Source organism: Equus caballus, chromosome 3, assembly GCF_041296265.1.
Source record: "Equus caballus isolate H_3958 breed thoroughbred chromosome 3, TB-T2T, whole genome shotgun sequence".
NCBI lineage: Eukaryota > Metazoa > Chordata > Mammalia > Perissodactyla > Equidae > Equus > Equus caballus.
In genome coordinates this window covers 94,875,334-94,893,863 of record NC_091686.1, presented here as the reverse complement: position 1 = coordinate 94,893,863, position 18,530 = coordinate 94,875,334, and the positions used below count along the sequence as shown (strand labels likewise).

Below are 18,530 nucleotides of genomic sequence, written 5' to 3'. Positions count from 1 at the left end.
ACCTTCCTCTACTTTATATGTGGGACGCCTACCACAGCATGGCTTGCCAATCGGTGTCATGTCCACAGCCAGGATCCGAACTGGTGAACCCCGGGCAGCTGAAGCGGAACGTGCGCACTTAACCGCTGCGCCACTGGGCCGGCCCCAGCTTCAGTCTGTCATGCCAAAAATTTCTGTTTTTTTTTACTTTTCTTACTCTGGAAATTAGAAGAACATGATTAGTCCACCTTACTTTCCTCCTGGTTCTTTACTGTGTTTTTCAAACAGAGCAGTGGAGAGGAGTGAAGATTGAGAGGGGAAGGAGGGAGTGTTGTCAATTGTAAAACAGCTCATGCATCGAATTACACTGTTTGTGAAGAAATTTCTACAAAGGGGGCTGGGCAGGAGGGGACACGAGGGTCAAGGCTGAGTTATCACTCCCCCAAGCCATAGGCACCACTGGCTGCCTGCAGAGTGTTCTGGGCTCTAGGGCCATAAAGCTCTAGGAAAAAATCTGTCCTTAGGCTGCACAAGTGGGTAAGAGGCACTAACAACAAACCCTGCTTTGGAAATGACAGCCCTTCTGTTGCAGAATATTTGGAACTCTATGAAGCTCATCCTAATGTCTTTATAAATAAAAGCTGAAACCAGTAAAAGGGTATTTTTCTCTATATTATGTAGTCAGTGGTGGGTCTTTGAATTTCTTATGCATTACGCATAAAGATGCCAGTGTCTGTATAATTCTTGGATCCCACACACCCCTGCTGTCCGAAGTGAGGGCATGTCCAGCTGGCTAAGGGCTTGGGGCTCCTCAGATTAGAGGCAGGAAGAGGGAACTCAAGGCAGCACTATGTTGTGACGTCACTTTGCAAAAACTGCTGTTTTTTCGCACAATCCATACCATCTACCAGTACTGAAAAACCATTTTATTAGTAGGTTTCATAGAAAAGTTAGATGTTTTAAAAACCATTTCTGTATTTAGCATCAGTGACTTGAACCGTGTTTGTTTAGTTCCTTGATGGTGAATAGCTTCGTTTTAAATCCCAAAGCCTTCTGTTCATACACTGCAGTCTTTTTTGGCCTGAAGCCCATTTTATTATAAGCCTTTAGGCCTGGATAAGCCTAAAAACAAATGGACCTTTGTTAACCAGTCACAGTTTTATATATAGGTAAAGGATTCTCAGCTTGCAGTCAGTGTAGCTCATATATTAATAGATTACCTTGAATTATGTATAATATACTTGGAGGGACCGCTGCCGATGATGGATGTGCCTTAACCATCACCTGGTAATCACATTTCCCTGAATGTCAGTCCTTCTCTCTGGCTGTCACATAATGTGAAATAGCCGCCTCCTATATTTTTCCCATTTGGGTGTAGAGGGTCCCAGGAGAGATTCTTGCCTTATTCACCTTGCAATCATGTCTACCTTTGGAAAAAATCTGAAAAATAGGGCCTGGTCTGCTCCTGATGGAGGAGGAGGCTGCGGTATCAGGCTCCTGATGTTTTCTATAAGATGTGCCGCCCAGTAGATGAGAGAGGAGGTGGAATGTAAAAACTAAAGGTTTGGCAAAAAGCACAGAAGCCCCTTGTAATGTAGGGAAGGATCAGAGAGGCGTTAGGACTAAAACAGACTGGGAAAACAAGATCGTTGATACGGCCAGGACAAATGGCTCTTTGGGTAACGTAATCCAGTGGTGACGAAGTGAGTTTTTGCAAAGTCTGCTGGTGCTATTGCTCTGCTGCAAGGCTGTCATCTTTCATTTTCCTTCTACCCGTTCCTGGTAGGAATGTGGGGGTGTCACACCTGGACGACTACAGCCTCCCAGGAGAAGGTTAGAGAGAGGGATTGACCTTGACAAAGACAAAGCCACCCAGAAAAGAGATGCCGTGCAAGTTTGCTTACTGGCCCTGTGCTTGGCGTCTGTCATTTCCCCCATAGGAAAATTGCACTTTTATATCCCAGGGAGTTCCAAATAGAGTTCCCATACACGTTAACACAGTAACAGGGCTGCTGCAGTGTCTTCAGAGGAAAGTAGTTACTTGTATTGTTCTCAGCAAATAATCGGCAGAGTGGTGAGATCAGCTGAATTTAAGGTTCTGTCTATTTCCTGCCTGATAAAACTTTGCCTGCGGCCAGCCCCATGGCCCAGTGGTTAAGTTCGCATGCTCAGCTCCCGTGGACATGACACTGCTCATCAGGCAGCACTGAGGCAGCATCCCACATAGCACAGCCCGAAGGACCTGCAACTAGAGTGTACAACTATGTAGTGGGGGGCTTTGGGGAGAAGAAGGAAAAAAAAAAAGATGATTGGTACCTGAGCTAACTTCTGTTACCAATCTTTAAAAAAGAAAATCCTCTTCCTGTTTCTAGGTGGCTAGAAACAGGAGAGAAGAAAGGAACTGGGCCACAGTGTTGTGAGCTGGGCTCCTGCGCCAGCTGTTCCCTTTCTTGTGCAGTGATTTTTCAAGTGTGGGACATTAATTCACTTTTCCACGGAGATTGTTTTTTCTAAAAAATGTTCTATAATGTGAATGTATAAGGATTGGAAAATGGGAAAAGTGAAAATAATTGGGTTGGGGCAGTGGGTTTATAGGTAACATTTTTCTTTACTGTTACTTAAAAATTACTTAATGTTTTAGATTTCCAGAGGGAGAAAAATGCACTCACTGTTTAAAGGATATAGATGTTGCCCCCCAAGTGTAGTCAGATTTAGGAGCCCCTTCCTCCAAGCAGAACTTTCAGTGATCCTTCCTTCCACCTGTCAGTCACATTCCTTCACTGTGCACCCCAGTGAACTCCTTACTTGAGGCTTCCCCAGCATAACAGAAGCTTCTAGGGCTGAGCTTTCCCAGCCTCACTAGTGCAGACAACCAGCCCACTCGTCTTCAGAAAGATGCGTGCCTGGAGCGGGCCTCCAGGAGTGCTGGTGAATCGAACATCTCACAGCTGGCAGCGTGCCCTTGTGAGTCTGCTGGTGGGAATCAGCGTGCTCTTGCCAGAGGCTCTTAGAAGCTAGCTAACTCTTGCAAGGATCAGACCCATAACCTGGATCTCATTTATATCATCTCCTTATTGGTGCACTCACCGACTCAGAAAAAAAGAACAGAAAGCCTTCAGTGACCCCTAGTACGCTGGGTTGTTAGAACGCACGGCCTGGGCAAAAAGCCGTTGAGGTCTGGCCCCTGCTCCGCCCCCCAGCCAGAGCTCTTACCACACTCTTTTCTGGCTCCGGCACACATGGTGTGGTTCTTTCACACCTCTCTGCATTTACACCTTCTCTCCCTTCTGCTCACGGTGTTATTCCCTGACTTCTTACCTAGCAAGTTTCTCTTGGTTCTTCCAGCGCGGTTTGGCAGCCACCTTTCCTTGGACTTTTTTCTTCCCTTTTGTTCTCCTAACACCCGGGGCATAACTCTACGAAACCAAGAGTTGTCCGTGTCTCTGCAGTTTGTTCTTTGTGCTTTGTTCGTGGCTTAATCCCCAGTGTCCAGGACAATGCCTGCCGTGTGTCTGATGCTCAGTGAATGAAGCGGAGAAACTTCTCAGCGGTTAGGAGTATTCTTAAGGTGTTGAGAACAGCATTAGGAAAGAACATTTCTTTATTATTACATTAAATACTACAGTTGATCTAATGAAATAAACATATCCAGAGTTTTATTTTTTTAACATACCAATAGAGTTTAAAAAAAACAACAAAAGCCCTCCAGCCTTCTTTTTCTTTTCTTCATACTGTCCAAAAAGTCTGAGTTTAGACTCTTAGGAAGCACTCTACTAAGGAGAGATTTGTTAGAAAAACCAAGATCCTAAAGGAATAAAACTTGGAAGGCCTGTTGTTAACCTTAAGAGACTGCTGATGTGGACTGCATACTCGATTACGCTCATAGAAGTTCCCCAATAATGATTTATCTTAATTGGCTTGCATGCGGTACTGTATCTAGTTTGAAGATACTTGTCCTCAGAGACTAAAGATGCCAAGCTGTGGCCGGTCATTGGTCTGGTAGTGCAGTGCCTTCCCCGGGACGCCTGCACAGAATGTCTTGATGTTTATTCTGATAAGGCCATCAATTTTTGTTCAGCTATAAGTGTTCCTATATTGAAAGGAAGTCTTACTATCTAAACCGCAGAAACTTCAAATTTGCTTTGCTTTGTTTTTGGAAATGTCATTTCTGTTTACATCTTGATGATAGTGCTATTTTAGATCTTATTTGCTGTAGTGGTGAATTAAGTGGGTAGACTATGTATTTTATGAAGCAGACACTGCACAGGAATATTCACCCGCCGTGATGCCTTGATACAGGTCATACTTCCCCTAAGAGGCTCAAATTTTAAAGATACAGTCAGTTCTCTAATTTATCTTTCCAGCCTCCATGGCCAGACCTAACAAGGAGGCAGCCTTGGTCCTCTCCTGTTTCCTGGGGCTGCCCTGGACCGCAAGCAGCCGTGGTGTTGGTGGGAGCTGTGGCCCTTAGCTCTACGAGAGAGACAGGCTAGCCTCAGTGGCATCATTGCTTAAGGCTGCCCCCAGACCCCACCAGGTCCGCTCACGTGCTTAAGGCCTATGTGACGGTTACAGAGAGCATCTCCAGGGCTAACCCAGCCAGCCGGTGCCTGGATCTCTCCTGTGCGCTGTCCATAGACGGCTCGGACTTGGCCACCTTTCCTATTTGCACGGCAGCATTCAACCTTTGCCTTCCTGTTTCTTAATGGCTTTTACATGTCATCCCACTAAACCACCTGGAGAGGCACATGCTGGGGATTCTTCTCTCATCTGCTTTTGTCTTCCTGGACTTACTGAAATTTACTTCTTTGTCTCTTCCATTATCCTACAACCAAAAAAAAAAAAGAGAGAAAAGAAATATTGACAGTTGCCTCTAATCATCTTTAAAACTATGTTTTTTCTTATATTATTTTTCCAGTTGTTAGGTAACATGTCTGAATCTAGTCACCCAACAATTGGTTACGAGGGCTGTGCTTTAGCCCCAGGACATTGGCTCGGACTCTGTGAGGAAGGGGCAGCCAGGCCTGGGCTGGCTCGGCCACTTGACCTCCCTCTCACTGTGTCCACTCAGTATAGGATTTGCTAACATTTGCCAACTGTTCTAAGAAAAAAATATGGCAAGGACTAGAAAATAACTTTGACAAAGTTCTTAAATTCCTCAGAGGAAAATATGTTTTTTACTCCATTTTTATGCTAAAATTCAGTCTACTTCACAGTATTTAATAATGTACTTTGCAATTGTGCAGACTTTTTACAGTTTTTAGACATCTTTTATTTCCCCTTCAACAGAGAAAGCAAGGGGATTTTTCACTTACTCTATCTTAATTTCTGATGATATATCTATAAACTCTTTCAGTTTGGGCCATAAAAACATATGTTTTAGTAGCTCCTTTAAAATCCAGAGCATTCCTGGAAAAATAGATTAATAAGTTTTCTTTTTCTCAATTTAACTTTGGAAGCATGCTTGAATTTAACATATTTTTGGAGCAAAAAAAAAGATTCATCTGAACCTGTGATAAAATCTTAGTAATATGTTTACCTATTTTTTTTATTATTTGCAGTATTCAAATATTGCAATATTGTGTTGACAACGCTATCTGAAACATTAGGATCTTAAAAAGGAAATAAAGTTTGCAATTTCCGGTTACATTTCCCACCGTCCTGCTCTGTGATGTGTGGAAAAGGAAATGGGAGTGGTATTTCATCAGAAACTGGTCTGGTTTAACTTTTTGCATTTCTCTGTTTTCCCAGATATGATCTTTCTTCAGGGATCCGAGGTCATGTTTAAAGTGGCATTAAGTTTGTTGGGAAGCCATAAGCCCTTGATTCTGCAGCATGAAAACCTGGAAACCATAGTTGACTTTATAAAAAACACACTACCCAACCTGGGCTTGGTGCAAATGGAAAAGACCATCAATCAGGTATCACTCAGCGCGAACCTTCCAAAGGCTTAAGCAATCCTGAATATGTAGAAGCTTAATTTTTTTTTTTTTGAGCAGGCCCTGTTTCCTGCTCCTTTGTATTCTGAGCAGCTTGTGTAATGCCTGGCATGTAGGAGGAACATGGCAAATATGTGCTCAGTGATTAAATGCATGTCGGAGTGTGTGCTGTCAGTGTAATGGTGAAAAGCCACATGGGAACATAGTGGCAGTGTTTAGGTGTGATAACCACAAATTCTCAGTAGTTTCTTACAATTAAGAGGTTTCACCCCAGGCATTTGTTCTGAAATACATACATTTTTTGTAAAATGAGTGATTTAATTTTTCTGCTGGATGGTATTAATTGGAGTTTTCTGAAAATAACTCTTTGATAGCAAAGTTGTGATAGAGAGTATATATTCTTTAAGTTTGTTCCATGATAAGTGTCTGCATTCTGCACAGGAGAGGTGGGTTTTTTTTTTCTTTTTGGTGAGGAAGATTGACCCTGAGCTAACATCCATTGCCAAACCTCTTCTTTTTGCCTGAGAAAGATTGTTGCTGAGCTAACATCTGTGCCACACTTCCTCTCTTTTGATTGTGGGATGCTGCCACAGCATGGCCTGTTGAGTGGTGCTAGGTCTGTGCCCAGGATCCAAACCTGTGAACCCCTGGCCGCCGAAGCAGAGTGTGGGAACTTAACCACTATGCCTCCAGGCTGGCCCTGTGTTTTTGTGTGTGTGTTTGTTTTAAATAGAATTCACTTCTGTGTCTGTGGTTTCAGCAGCTCTGGTCTCTGTGTACAGTAGAACCGTTACTGTCTGAAATGTTAGAGGTGAGGGGTGAACTGACCTGGGAATTACGACTAAACCAGTTGTTAAATGGTCTAGGTTAGAGGTGGGAGCAGATGTTGACTCTATAAGGAAGAATCTTCCAGTAATGATTGCTGACTGTGAAGGACTTAACTGCTTAGCAGAGGAGATGAGGTCACTGTTGGAAGTGGCTAGAGGCTGGATGGCTAAGAATGCTCTTGGAAGAGATTTCTGCATTGGGGCACTGCAGAGTCATCAGTCAGCCCTCTCATAAGCCTAGAACTTGCCTCACCTGCTCCATATATAATGAAAACAGAGCAATTAAGTAAAAGCAGATCGTGAAATAAAGCTATTTGTAAAAAAAAAATCCTTATTTTGAGAATTTCTGATCGTCCAAGAGGAATCCAGTGATTCCCGTGGTTTGCACCCAGATGTGGCATTTGTGATTTCCTTTGCTACCCCTCCTTAGGTGTTGAGCACAGAAAAAGGAACAAGTCTGGCCTGGAAAAAGACGCGGGTTTCATGCCGACTGTTACCTTGGACATCCGCACGTCTCCATATGCCTGTGGGAAAGCACAGTTCTTTCCCGCTCTGCCCTCTCATCTTGAGTTAATTGGTAGGCTCCACATCTCTCTGTGTTTGACTTCCCTGGCACGTCCCTCTCAGTGTGAACAGCTTTGGCTTGTTGAGGCCCTACTTTTTGCCAGGTTGTGTGAATCTGTATATACACATGATCTCATTTAGTCGTGACCGCATTCCGGAGAGGAGAGGTGGTTTTAACCCATGAGGAACCTAGGGCTCAAAGTGGTTAACTAACTGCCCACAGTCATCCTGCGGAGGAGTGGGGGAAGGGAGGGTTTCAAACTCTGGTCCTCTTGCCTCGAAGTGACTGAGCAGCTAACTCCACCCTGCCAGGTGCCTCTGGGTGTCGTCTAATTAGAGCTTTCTATATTTTACCTGTACATTAGTACAGAATTCTCCACCCTTTTGATTCTTTAACTTCTGGCATTTGCATGCATTTATTCTCTTAGAGCTTTCACTGCTCACACGTATGTGTTCTGGCTGCTGGGGCGAGTGCAGAGGGCCTTGGTTACCATGTACCCCAGTGTCTGTGCCCAGCGAGTGCCTTTGCACCTGGCTCTAAAGCAGGCAGTCTCGGCTGACATTTCGTTTACCCCCCATATTGACCCCCAGAAAAAAAATCCCGTTTTCCTCCCCTTTTCTGTAAACGGATACTTACTGAGACTATGAGGTGCTCTTTAAATTTGGAAGAGTAGAAATGGACACAGTGTGGAGAGAGAACAGTTTTGTATGTGTGCCTGATTGTTTCAGGCAACCATTTTGAACTTGGTATCTTTTGTTCCATCAACCCCTTAGCAACTCTGGGACATGTCTCATAACACGCATTTCTATAGACAGAAAGAACTTGGCATGGAGAGAGTAACATGCCCAGCACCCTGTGTAAAGTGGCAGAGCCAAGAATGTAATGTCTCTGACACCAAGGTGCATCCTATGCAGAACATGAGCACGTCATCCAGTAATTTCAGGCATGGTGAGAGCTACAGTGGTGCTCTTGCAAAGGCATGTGGGAGCGAGGCTGGTGGAGTGCTGCTCACGCTTGAGAATTGAGGGAGTTTTCAGCTGGGCCTGAAAGAATGCGCTAAGACAGGGCTCAGCACACGTTTGTTGCTGAGGGCCAGATAGTAAGTATTTTAGGCTCTGTGGGCCATAAGGTCTCTGCTGCAACCACTCAGCTCTGCCTTTGCAGCGCGAAAGCAGCCACAGACGATATGTATAGAAGTGAAGTTGTTGCACTGAAAATTTATTTACAAAAATATGCAGTAGGACAGAGTCAGTCCACAGGCTGTAGTTTGCTGACCCCTGATCACCGCCCATGCAAAGGCGCGGGGGTGAGAAAGAAATTCTAGATGCCTGACGGGTTCAGCTTTTGAGGGGAAGTTGGCAGTTGGGAGAGTCAGTGTCGGGAACACAAAAATCTCCATTTTGGGGCCCAGGTTTTCATTCTACAAAAGTCTCAGATGGGAAACAGTAATAATGCCAGGCAGCTCGCTGCCTTTTTCCCCTCTCGTGTTTTTCCTGTGGAACTTAACGTCTGAGGATGCTCCGTTAGCCTTTCTGCACTCTCACTGCCCCTTCCCCTCCAGAGGGTGCTCTAGTCTCAAGTCCTACTCAGAGATGAGGCCTGAGGTGCAGTGCAGTTCCTCTGCTGCCTTAGAGAATCCCCAGGCTCAAATCTGGGAGGTCCACAGGGTGGAAGTGACAGATGCATTCACTGCCCACAACTGGGCCTTCTGTGTGTATATGGATGGGCGGAGTCTGGGTAGTCCTCTGTGATAGCCATGGCTCCATTTCATTACATGCCCTCTCTGTAGATGGCCTCAGCTTGAGCAGTGAGAGACAGCCTGCTCCAGATTCGGGGAGAAGGTAGCTAAGGACAGGGCTCTGGAGCTCCGGCTGAGTGTGGACAAGCTGGGAAGGGCCAATTCTGAGTTGACAGGGTCCAGAGCAGAAGGACAAGGGTCTCTAGGCTCTGTGGTAGTTCCTCAGTGTGAATTAACTGTCAGTTGAACGTAAGCCCTAAAAATCCTCTGATCCAAGAAGTGGGGACTCCCTGGCAATAACAGAAATGAAGAGAAGGAGGTCAGTTTGTATTCCTGTCACAGTGAGTGCCTCTGCCTGTGCAGCCTCAGTTCAGTGTCAAGAAGAGAAAGAGTTGAAAGGGGGCTTTAGGAGACTGGCAAATAGCCTTCTTTTAACATCCTTTGGACTCTCTTCAAAGTGTGGCCCCAGACCAGCACCATCACTGTCTCATGCGTGAACTTGTTAGAAACGCAGAATGTGAAGCCCCACCCCAGACTTGCTGAGTCAGAATCTGCATTTTAACAAGGTGCCCAGGGGGTTCATGCAAACATTGAGAAGTTCGATTATGGGCAGCTGCATTGTAAACACACTAGACAATTCCCCGTTCTAGTTGCGCTTGTAGGATAAAAACCAGAATCTTAACAAGGTCCCTTTGTTCCGAAGACGCTCCTCAGCATCGCAGTGGTGAAACCTTGGGAGAAGCCCTCGCTGCTCAGGCAGTTTGCTTTGTTGAAAATGAGCACTTTTTGAAAAGGGCAGTCAAGAGGCTGGGGTACAGTGGGGAGGAATATTTTACCACTGGCATTGTTGAGAATTGCTTGCATGTGGTGATAATAAAAAGCAGACCAGTTGTTGGTTGGGTTCATTATTATTTTTAAATTCACTGCAGACACTGCGCCCCCTTATTGCCACTACCTGGGCCGTCTGCTCCACTGTCCAGCATTCGTTGTGTGACAGAGACCCACAGATTGGGGGGCAGGGTCTGGGGGTTGGGAAGGTGGAAAGTATGTGGCTAGTTCTGCAGACATCAAGGTTAATAATGGCTTCGTTATACCGAGTGTCCACAGACTGCAAAGAAAAACACTTGAGTCTCCAATAGCAAATGAACCAAGAAAGTAAACAGACAATTCACTAACGAGGATCTTCGTCTAGTAAAATGAATATCTGGGAAAATATTTAGCTATAACATAATGCTTTACCTACTAGATTAACAAAATGGAATTTTTTAATACGAATATGCAGTGCCCAGGGTATACTGTATCTGGCACATTCGTATTTTGCTAATGGCATTGTAAGTTGATTATTCCCATTTGGGAAGCAATTTGGCAATACATGTCACAAGCCAGTAAAATATTCCTACCCTTTGACTCAGTAATCCCATTTCTTGGAATGTGTCCTTAGGAAATAATCCAAAATATGGGGAAAACCATATGTACAAGGATATTTAGAGTTGTCATTTATAACAACAAAGACTTTCAAGGAACTAGATAGCCAACACTTGATGGATGGATTAACATGGTTATATGTCAAGTTGGTAGAATACCATGAAGCCGTTTATAATTATGGTTATGAAAAATAGATAGCAACTTGAAAAAGCATTGTTTGAGGACCCGGGCCCTCCTTTAACCACCAGCCACATACTGCCGTGCTTTGGGATAAATTCTAGGGCATAACTACAAAATCAAGAGCTGTAAGTGTTCTGGCAGCCAGGAGATAGTGATGCCATGAGGCAGAGATGATTATGACGGGCAGGGTGCTTCCTAGGGATCAGTGGAGGTCTGAAAGTATGCAGCTTTGGGCACAGCGAGAGAGCCATTAACCTTGGCAGAGCTTCAGTGTCTATAAAAGGCCAGAGGTTTTGTTCCCAGGTTTTCCAATTTAGGAGCTCATTCAAAAATAAATCCTTGTGGGGAAAAAAAAAGTAACTGTGTGTATAACATTTATTCTGCACCATATGTATAATTACATGCTAATGCCATGGCAATCTCGGTTTTACTGTTTGTGGTTTTTACTCTGTTTGAGCTAATCAGAAGTTTCATGATGTGGCATCCTTTGTAGTTTTGCTGAAGCACAAGGTTGGATGTGAGGGTTTCATGACAAGTGTGTGAAAGCAGATCCCTTAGCTGAGTGAGCGCCTACTCAACCTGCTGGGCACGTGCTGGGAGCTTCCGGGAGTTGTCTCTTGTAAACCCCACAGCCATGCTGGGAGGGAGGTGTTTTCACCCTCATGTTAGAGGCCGGGAGCCGAGACTGGGAGAGGTCAAGCAACTTGTTCAAAGTTATTCAGGGATTTGCCAGTTGGAGCCCCGATTCCAGGGCTGAGTCAAAGCCTCTGAGTCAGTTTCCTCGACGGTAAAGTAGATGTGAGCATCCCTGCTGACCTCACAGTCACTCAGAGGGACAACGGAGAAGCAGATCAATACAGTAAACTGCTCTGCACACACACGCCAGAGATACGTGGATTAGTTTTTCAGCATAGAATGACTTCTGTGCCTAATTAGTGTTGCCCATTGAATTAAACTGAAAACCAGGAAGCTGAAAAGTTAATCTCAAGGAAGAGAAAATAAGACTGTTGGGAATGATGAGAAAGTGAACATGGTTTTGGAAAACTGCTTTCAGGGAAAATAGGAATCATCTATTTTTGAATGCTCATAGGGTGCCAACACAGGAAATGAGTTTTTCATTGATTTTAACTATGTTCAAGTTTCTTTCTTAAGGAAATGCAGTGAAGAGTCAGTTTCTGCTCTTGTAAAGTCTAACTTCATTCTCTAAATGTGTGTTCTGATCATGCTGGCTTTTTTTTACGTGGTGTCTGAAATTGCAGCTCCCCCAAATCCATGTTGGGCCTTCACTCCTGTGCTGAGAAGCATAGCTCTGGGGTGATCCCACAGAAATAATGGGGTGGGGGAGGTGCCCTGGGCAGCAGGAGCATCTGCCTTCTGACCCCCTCGTCATTCCACCAAACTCACTCACCAAGAGAAAGTACCGGCATGAACAGCTCACTCATTCGTGCACCTTGGGGTTGTTTTTCACACGGGTGGTTTTTTTCATCACCGTTACTATTATGGGAAGGAAGGCAACTCAGGCATTGTTTCGTATTCACTCATCCGTGTGGGTGACATTTGGGTTTTGGCTCATTTCTGTATATCGTGTGTGAAAAGGAGGGTTTTTAGTAAACAGTTCCATTACTTAGCTGTTCTTGGTACTCTGAAAACCCAGCTGAACTATCATTAAACCTTGACTGGGTGACTGGGCAAATAGGGCTGTGATTCTCTTGCTTTGTTTTTTTCTCCCTTTGACCCATAGTTTATGTAGCTAACCTAATAGAATTTTCAGAGAAAAAGGAAATAAGTACTAGAATAAGAACTAAAAATAAATTTTTATAAGCCTTTTCAAAAATAAGGTTTTGGCTTTTGGAAAATGACTTATCAGAGACCCATGCCTACTGTTACTTTGGCTTGTTTCTCAGTGCTTCTTATATCATTTTTTTCCCAAGTAAAATTCTTACCTTTTCGGTGCAGAGAGTTTTCCTTAGTTTTCACTGAAAGTACCAGACACAGAGTAAGTGCTTAGTGGATGCTCGTTGACATGGTCACCTGTGTGTGTGAGTGTGTGTGATTTTTCTCATGTTCATTGCCTGATGACTTTTCTGTATTTAACAGGTGTTTGAGATGGACATCTCTAAACAGTTACAAGCTTATGAAGTTGAGTACCACGTGCTTCAAGAAGAACTTATCGATTCCTCCCCTCTCAGTGACAACCAAAGAATGGACAAATTAGAGAAAACCAACAGCAGCTTACGCAAACAGAACCTTGACCTCCTTGAACAGCTGCAGGTAGAGCGTGTGTGAAGCAGCTTCCTGAACCCCGAGCGTGTGGTCGTTCATTAACTCACCAAAGGCACCAGCAGGCTGGGTTTTCCCATGACCACAGGACCTTTCTCTCCCCAGTGTGTTTATAGTTGGGATCAAAGGTATCCCAGGAGAGTTGGGCCTTTTGATTAGGGGCAGGCAGATTATGCTTTGCTGAGGTCAGACGGTCCTAGAGTTTTCTGAGAGGCTGCTTCTGCACAAACCCTTTTAGGAGACAGGCCCAGAGATGAACTTGGGTTCAGGATGCCATGGTGCTATTAGCTGAGTGCCAGCAGTGGTGCTTTTTGTAGTGACAGGAGAATCAAAGGCTTGACCTTCTGTGAGCAAAACCAGCTAGGTCCACAGATGGATATTAAGAGAGGAAAGTGACACAGAAATCTACCAACAAAGTAAACCAGAGCATATGATCGTGATTTATGAGTCCTTGGGGGAAATAGAAAGGTTTGGTTAATGAAGCACACAGTTCTCTGATCTAGAAGCGTCCATTTTACCATGGATAAGTGTGGAACATATCAGACAGGAGAAGGGCACATACACAGACCATGTGTGCAGAAGGGTGAGATGGAGCGAGCATGGGATGCAGTCCAGAGACCTGGATCTTGCCAGATCCGCTGTTGGCGCCACCACACTGTCACCCTGGGCAGACCGCTGACCTGTCCTGATTCCCTTGTCTGTGTGACAAGGACAAAAAGAATACCTAAGTGCTTAGCATGGCTCCTTTACCAATCAAGTTGAATAAAGTAACCACACAGTCTGCATTTTTAAGGTCATAAATGGGTGGTAATGCTGTGTTGTTTTAGGGATATTTAAAAAATTTTTTTCTGTTGCTGCAGAGAAAAATACATATTTTTTCCCAAAATATGTATTTCTTTGTGTTCCTGGGCTGTCCTCTTTTTGTCCTGATCTGAGCCTCTTATTTTTCTCCATCGAAAGTTGCCACTTTGCAGGCACAAGCTTGGCAGTGATGTGAGAAAGGCTAGCGTTTGAGAGCCTAATAAGTCAACCCTGGCCTGAGGCGCGTTCCCCCCAGCAGGGGCGTGCCCAGTAGACCCTCGTAGCTGTTTACTGTAGAGGAACAAAGAAAAATGCCTTCTCCACCCTCAGTCCTAACAAACAGTCACCTTCTGAAACTTAGCTTCCTTTTTCCCCCTAAGATTGAGACATCCTAACTGAAAATATGACTGTGGACGATTTCCCCAGGATGTCTCAGCTGTAACCAGAGGGAAGACTCAAGGGAATAAAGAGCCTCATCCGGCCTGGAAGGGTCTGCAGTGTAGATGGTAATTTTAAATGATCTCCAAACACACAGTAGGTCCCTGAAATACAGCACGATGGCAACCTTTCTAACAAAGCTCAGACTTGCATTTGAAGCATTTGGCTCATTGAGGTAGTAGTACTCAAATAAAAGCTTCATTTTATTGGGCTAGTGCCCATGTGGTTTCTTTGTGATGAGGGTGGGAGTAATTATATGTTGCTGCGGTGACACTGTACCCGTTTTGTGAAGAGGGGGAGTCGTGATGAGCTGTCCAGATAGCGACATCCCTCAAGAAAGGCATCGAGCGGCAGTTTGTCATAACAGATGTTCTTCTTGCAGTGGTCTTTCTCTGGACCCAGTGGCTCTGCACTTCCAGAGGTGTCATTCAAGATTGCAGCTTATGCCAATCCACCAGTATTTAGAGTCCTTGCTGGGCTGGGTGGCAGGGGCCAGCAAGATTCATAACGCTGCCGCTCTCAAAGAATTGGGATGGGATTGTGGTGTGTCAATTTGTAGGTGCTTGAATCTAGCTTTCCCATCACCCTCTGTGAGTCACATGGATTTACTTTCTTTCAGCCAGATTATATAAGTTCTGTGAGACTCACACCTCCTTTCTTTTTCTTTTTTTTAAAACAGTTTTCAGAGTACAAAGATAGGTGTTCAATACAATAGTACTTAATTCTCTAACGTAAGTCTTTGTTTTTTGCCAAAGTATCAAAATTGACCTGTTTTTTAGCTTTGTTCTATTCATATAGTTTTAGACATACTCAACTATATGTTTATTTATTTATTTTTCCCATTTATTTTCTTGTTAAACACCTAAGAATGTTGTCTAGCAGCTGGAGACCAAACTGTTTAACCTGTTTTGTCCAGCAGCATACATAGGACGATTGCATAGACAGGTCAAATGGTGCCAAATACTAATGGGCGTACGTTTTCCATAATAATTAACCACAAGTCATTGAGCACCCACGAGCTAGGTGCCGTGGGAGGCCAGACCATGTGCAGGATGAGACGTGCTCTCTTCCATGAAAGAGCTCCATCTCACTGAGGAGACCTGACATTCATGCAGAGCCATAAATGACCGTGCAAAACAGCTCACTTCTAAGCTGTCTGGTGCACCTGGGGGTGCTGTGGGACTTCAGACTGAGCAGTCCTGTGTGGGGATAAGGTGGGACCATCCCAGGCCTTGCCCATGGGTAGGATTCAGGGGGTCAGAGTACTACTTGCAGATGTACACCAATCGTGACCACCCCTTGCCTGGCAGGCTGACAAACTTGGGTCTCAATCCTTTGTCCTTGTATTTTGAGTGTTCCAGTGGCACAACCAGAGCTAGACTTTGAGTCATGAATTCTCTTTCTGGCTCAAGTGTTATCTTGTTCAAAAAACTGTTTCCCTTGTTTTGAAAATGGGCGAGAAAATAAATGGAGATGTGCAGAGGAGTGGACTGGGTTAACGAGGTAGAGCAGTACCTTACTGACCCCTGACGTGAGCACTGCACATGCAGCCGTGAGCTGAGGAGCAGGCCAGAAAGGCCTCGTGGACAGCAATGTAGAGGTCGGACTTTCTGTGGTTCTCTGAGAAAACCCCTCGGCTTCACTAGCGCCAACTCACTTGTTACCTGGGAAGCCGGCCCTAGTGGATTAGAGGGAGGAGGGACATTTGCTAGAGGGAGGCACCCGGAAGTTCCGCCTGACATGAATTGTTTGCTGGGTGCTGAGGATGTGCACTGGCTGGGAGTGACAACAGTGCTTACCTCTCTGGTGGTGGTGACCAATCCGTGAGGCCAGGCCCATGAACCTCTGAGCAGAATGCCTGGCTATCCTGAGCACACCACATGTGTTCTGGGGGAAATGCCCATGTTTCTTGACATAGTAATGATGTCTCATTACTGTAAGGAAAATAAAAACAGTTTCAGATTAGAGAGCTGTTACTACTTGGGCCTTCACACAGAAACTGTTATAACTGTCAGTCTAAAGTCAATTGGTTCGTGGAAATATGTGTATTAGTCAACAGAGGCCCGGCCGTGCCGCAGTAATAAAGCTTCAGATCTCGGTGGCTTAGCACAACAGAAGTCTTTTTGCCCTTGAAGCTCTCCCTATTGTTCATCAAGCATTCTTTGGCCATATCAGAGCTGTCCTTCCTGGAGTGGGTGACTTGGGGATCAGGCTCCCTCCACATTGAAGCCACCATCTCAACATATCACTTCCAAAGTAGCCACAACAGGGGAAGAACATGCTGGAGGATCTCAGGGTGGCCGAGCCTGCCTGTAAGGGAATCCGGGAAATGTAGTCTTCCTGTGTGACCAGAAGAACCGATAGTAAACACTAGACTCGTCTCGGTGCCAGAGTGCCCTCAAGGCTGGACAGTGGGAGAGTACAGTGGATCCCTCTGTGTTATCACTAGGCAGTTCCCTTCTCATTTCTTCTTTTATTCTGCAGGTGGCAAATGGTAGGATCCAAAGCCTCGAAGCCACAGTTGAGAAGCTTCTGACCAGCGAAAGCAAGCTGAAGCAGGCCAGCCTTGCCCTAGAGCTGGAGAGGTCAGCCCTGCTGCAGATGGTGGAGGAGCTTCGGCGGCAGACTGCACAGCCAGGCGGTGCCGACCCTGACCTCACACAGCCCGAGCCCACAGGCGACTGACAGCACAGAGGACAGCACCCTGCCAGAGCATGGCTCCCGAGGAGACCCTGCAACACCATCCCAACACTGTCCAGGCCTTAATTGAGAAACACAGAGGATGCTGGAGGGAGAGAACGAAGCGTGAAGCGTGCTTCTCAGGGAGGAAACTGGCTTGCCAGCATGCAGATTCTTCTAAACTAAAACTTGCAATTCAGGGGGGCGAATGTCCCGGTGTTTTTGTTGTTGTTTAGGTTCTAATTTGTCCCTTCTCTGGTCCTGATTCCTGTACTCAGTAGATTTAGATGGCATGGACGTGAATAAATGCACCTTTGTGTTTCCATGTTGTTTCTTTTTTCGATTTCACTCTTTGTAAAGAGCATCCGTAGTACTGTGGAGCTGCAAAAGCAGGAAGGGCTCCAGGTCTTTCCTCTGGCGAAGACGTAGGTCCGTCGCTCTTCCAAGGAGGTTTGTGTGACTACACCCTCAGCATCACCGGCAAGGCGTGCAGTTGGCCCTTGTCCATTCTTGTTGCAGAAGGCCCAGATGACCATTGGGAAAGAGCAAAAGTGATTTCTTTAAATTTGACATCTTGGATTTGATCACTATCCTTGGTATCTAATGATGTTTGTCTTTTTAAAAAAATAGCATTTTCATACATTTTTTGCTTAGCCTCTTAACTATTGATCCAAAGTCATTGTCAATAAATGTTTTATGGGAAAATCACCATTTTTAAGGCTCTACCAGGTATTGCTAGCGTGTGACCCGCAGTTGTAGAGTCTGAGATATTTATTTCTTTGTGGTGTTTCATATCCATATTTTAGAGTCGTATATTTATTTTTGCCATTGTTTGATGTCATGCAGCTGTGTGTCCCTTTGAGCCTCCAGCCCTTCAGAATCTGTTTCCTTGCAGAAGTAGCAGCCATATCAGGACTTTTTAGGGGTGCCAGAGATTCTGGAACTTTCAAAAAAGACATCAGCCTGAAATTGCAATCAAATGTATGGCAGCTGAGGGCAGTTTTTCAGAAGTAGGATGTGTGTTTGAACATAACTCACAACACAGTGACCCCGCTCCCTCAGGAAGAGGAGAACCCTGTGCCTTCAACAAGCAAAAAGCCACTCACAGTTGTCCTGGTTTCACCCGCTCCCTGTGTGAGGCCTCTCTCAGAGTGAGTTGTTTTCTTATAAAGGATCAGGTTAGAGAAGAACCAGGTAGGCAAGGATCACTTGCTTGACAGCAGAATCCTTTCTGGTCTTCATCATCATCATCGCTTTTATTCCACAGGAGTTTCTTTTGACTCCCTCAGTAGTGGGCGTGTCTTTTAAGCCTGAGGTGAAAGGAAGGATTTTCATATTTGAAATCATTATCGATCTCTCCAGACATTTCAAAGGGAGACAAATGTGCCGCCACCAGGGCCTGAACAGTTGGTTGCCATTTGGGACTCTTCCTGTCCTCGTGTCAGCGGAGAGCAGTTCCCTTCATAAACCAAGATGGCAAGTCCAGTAGCCTTTATTCCAAGTTATTCCACCAGATATAACTTAGAGGAGTTAACATTTGAGGGCTCTTTCCACACGTTGTACTGTTTGAATGTTTAATAATGTTGAATTTTGGATATCTTATCATTACTCAAAAACATTGACTCTGTATTAAATAAGAAGAAAGCAATAAAACAAATAATTCATACCTGTACTTTTAT

General features: G+C 44.9%; 1 protein-coding gene across 7 annotated transcripts in view; it reads left to right on the top strand.

Moving 5' to 3' along the window:
- The window catches only part of TBC1D1 (TBC1 domain family member 1), a 217,238-nt gene extending 198,715 nt beyond the window's left edge, over nt 1-18,523 (top strand). For 5 of the 7 annotated variants that reach the window (XM_023638236.2, XM_023638234.2, XM_070264002.1 and 2 more), the window contains 3 exons: nt 5,731-5,900; nt 12,751-12,924; nt 16,657-18,523. In XM_023638236.2, the coding sequence (XP_023494004.2) occupies nt 5,731-5,900; nt 12,751-12,924; nt 16,657-16,857 (545 nt within the window). In that variant the 3' untranslated portion in view covers nt 16,858-18,523. The remainder of the gene's footprint in view (nt 1-5,730; nt 5,901-12,750; nt 12,925-16,656) is intronic. The other 2 variants (XM_070264004.1, XM_070264005.1) reach the window with 1 other exon arrangement.
- The last annotated feature ends 7 nt before the right edge of the window (nt 18,524-18,530 follow it).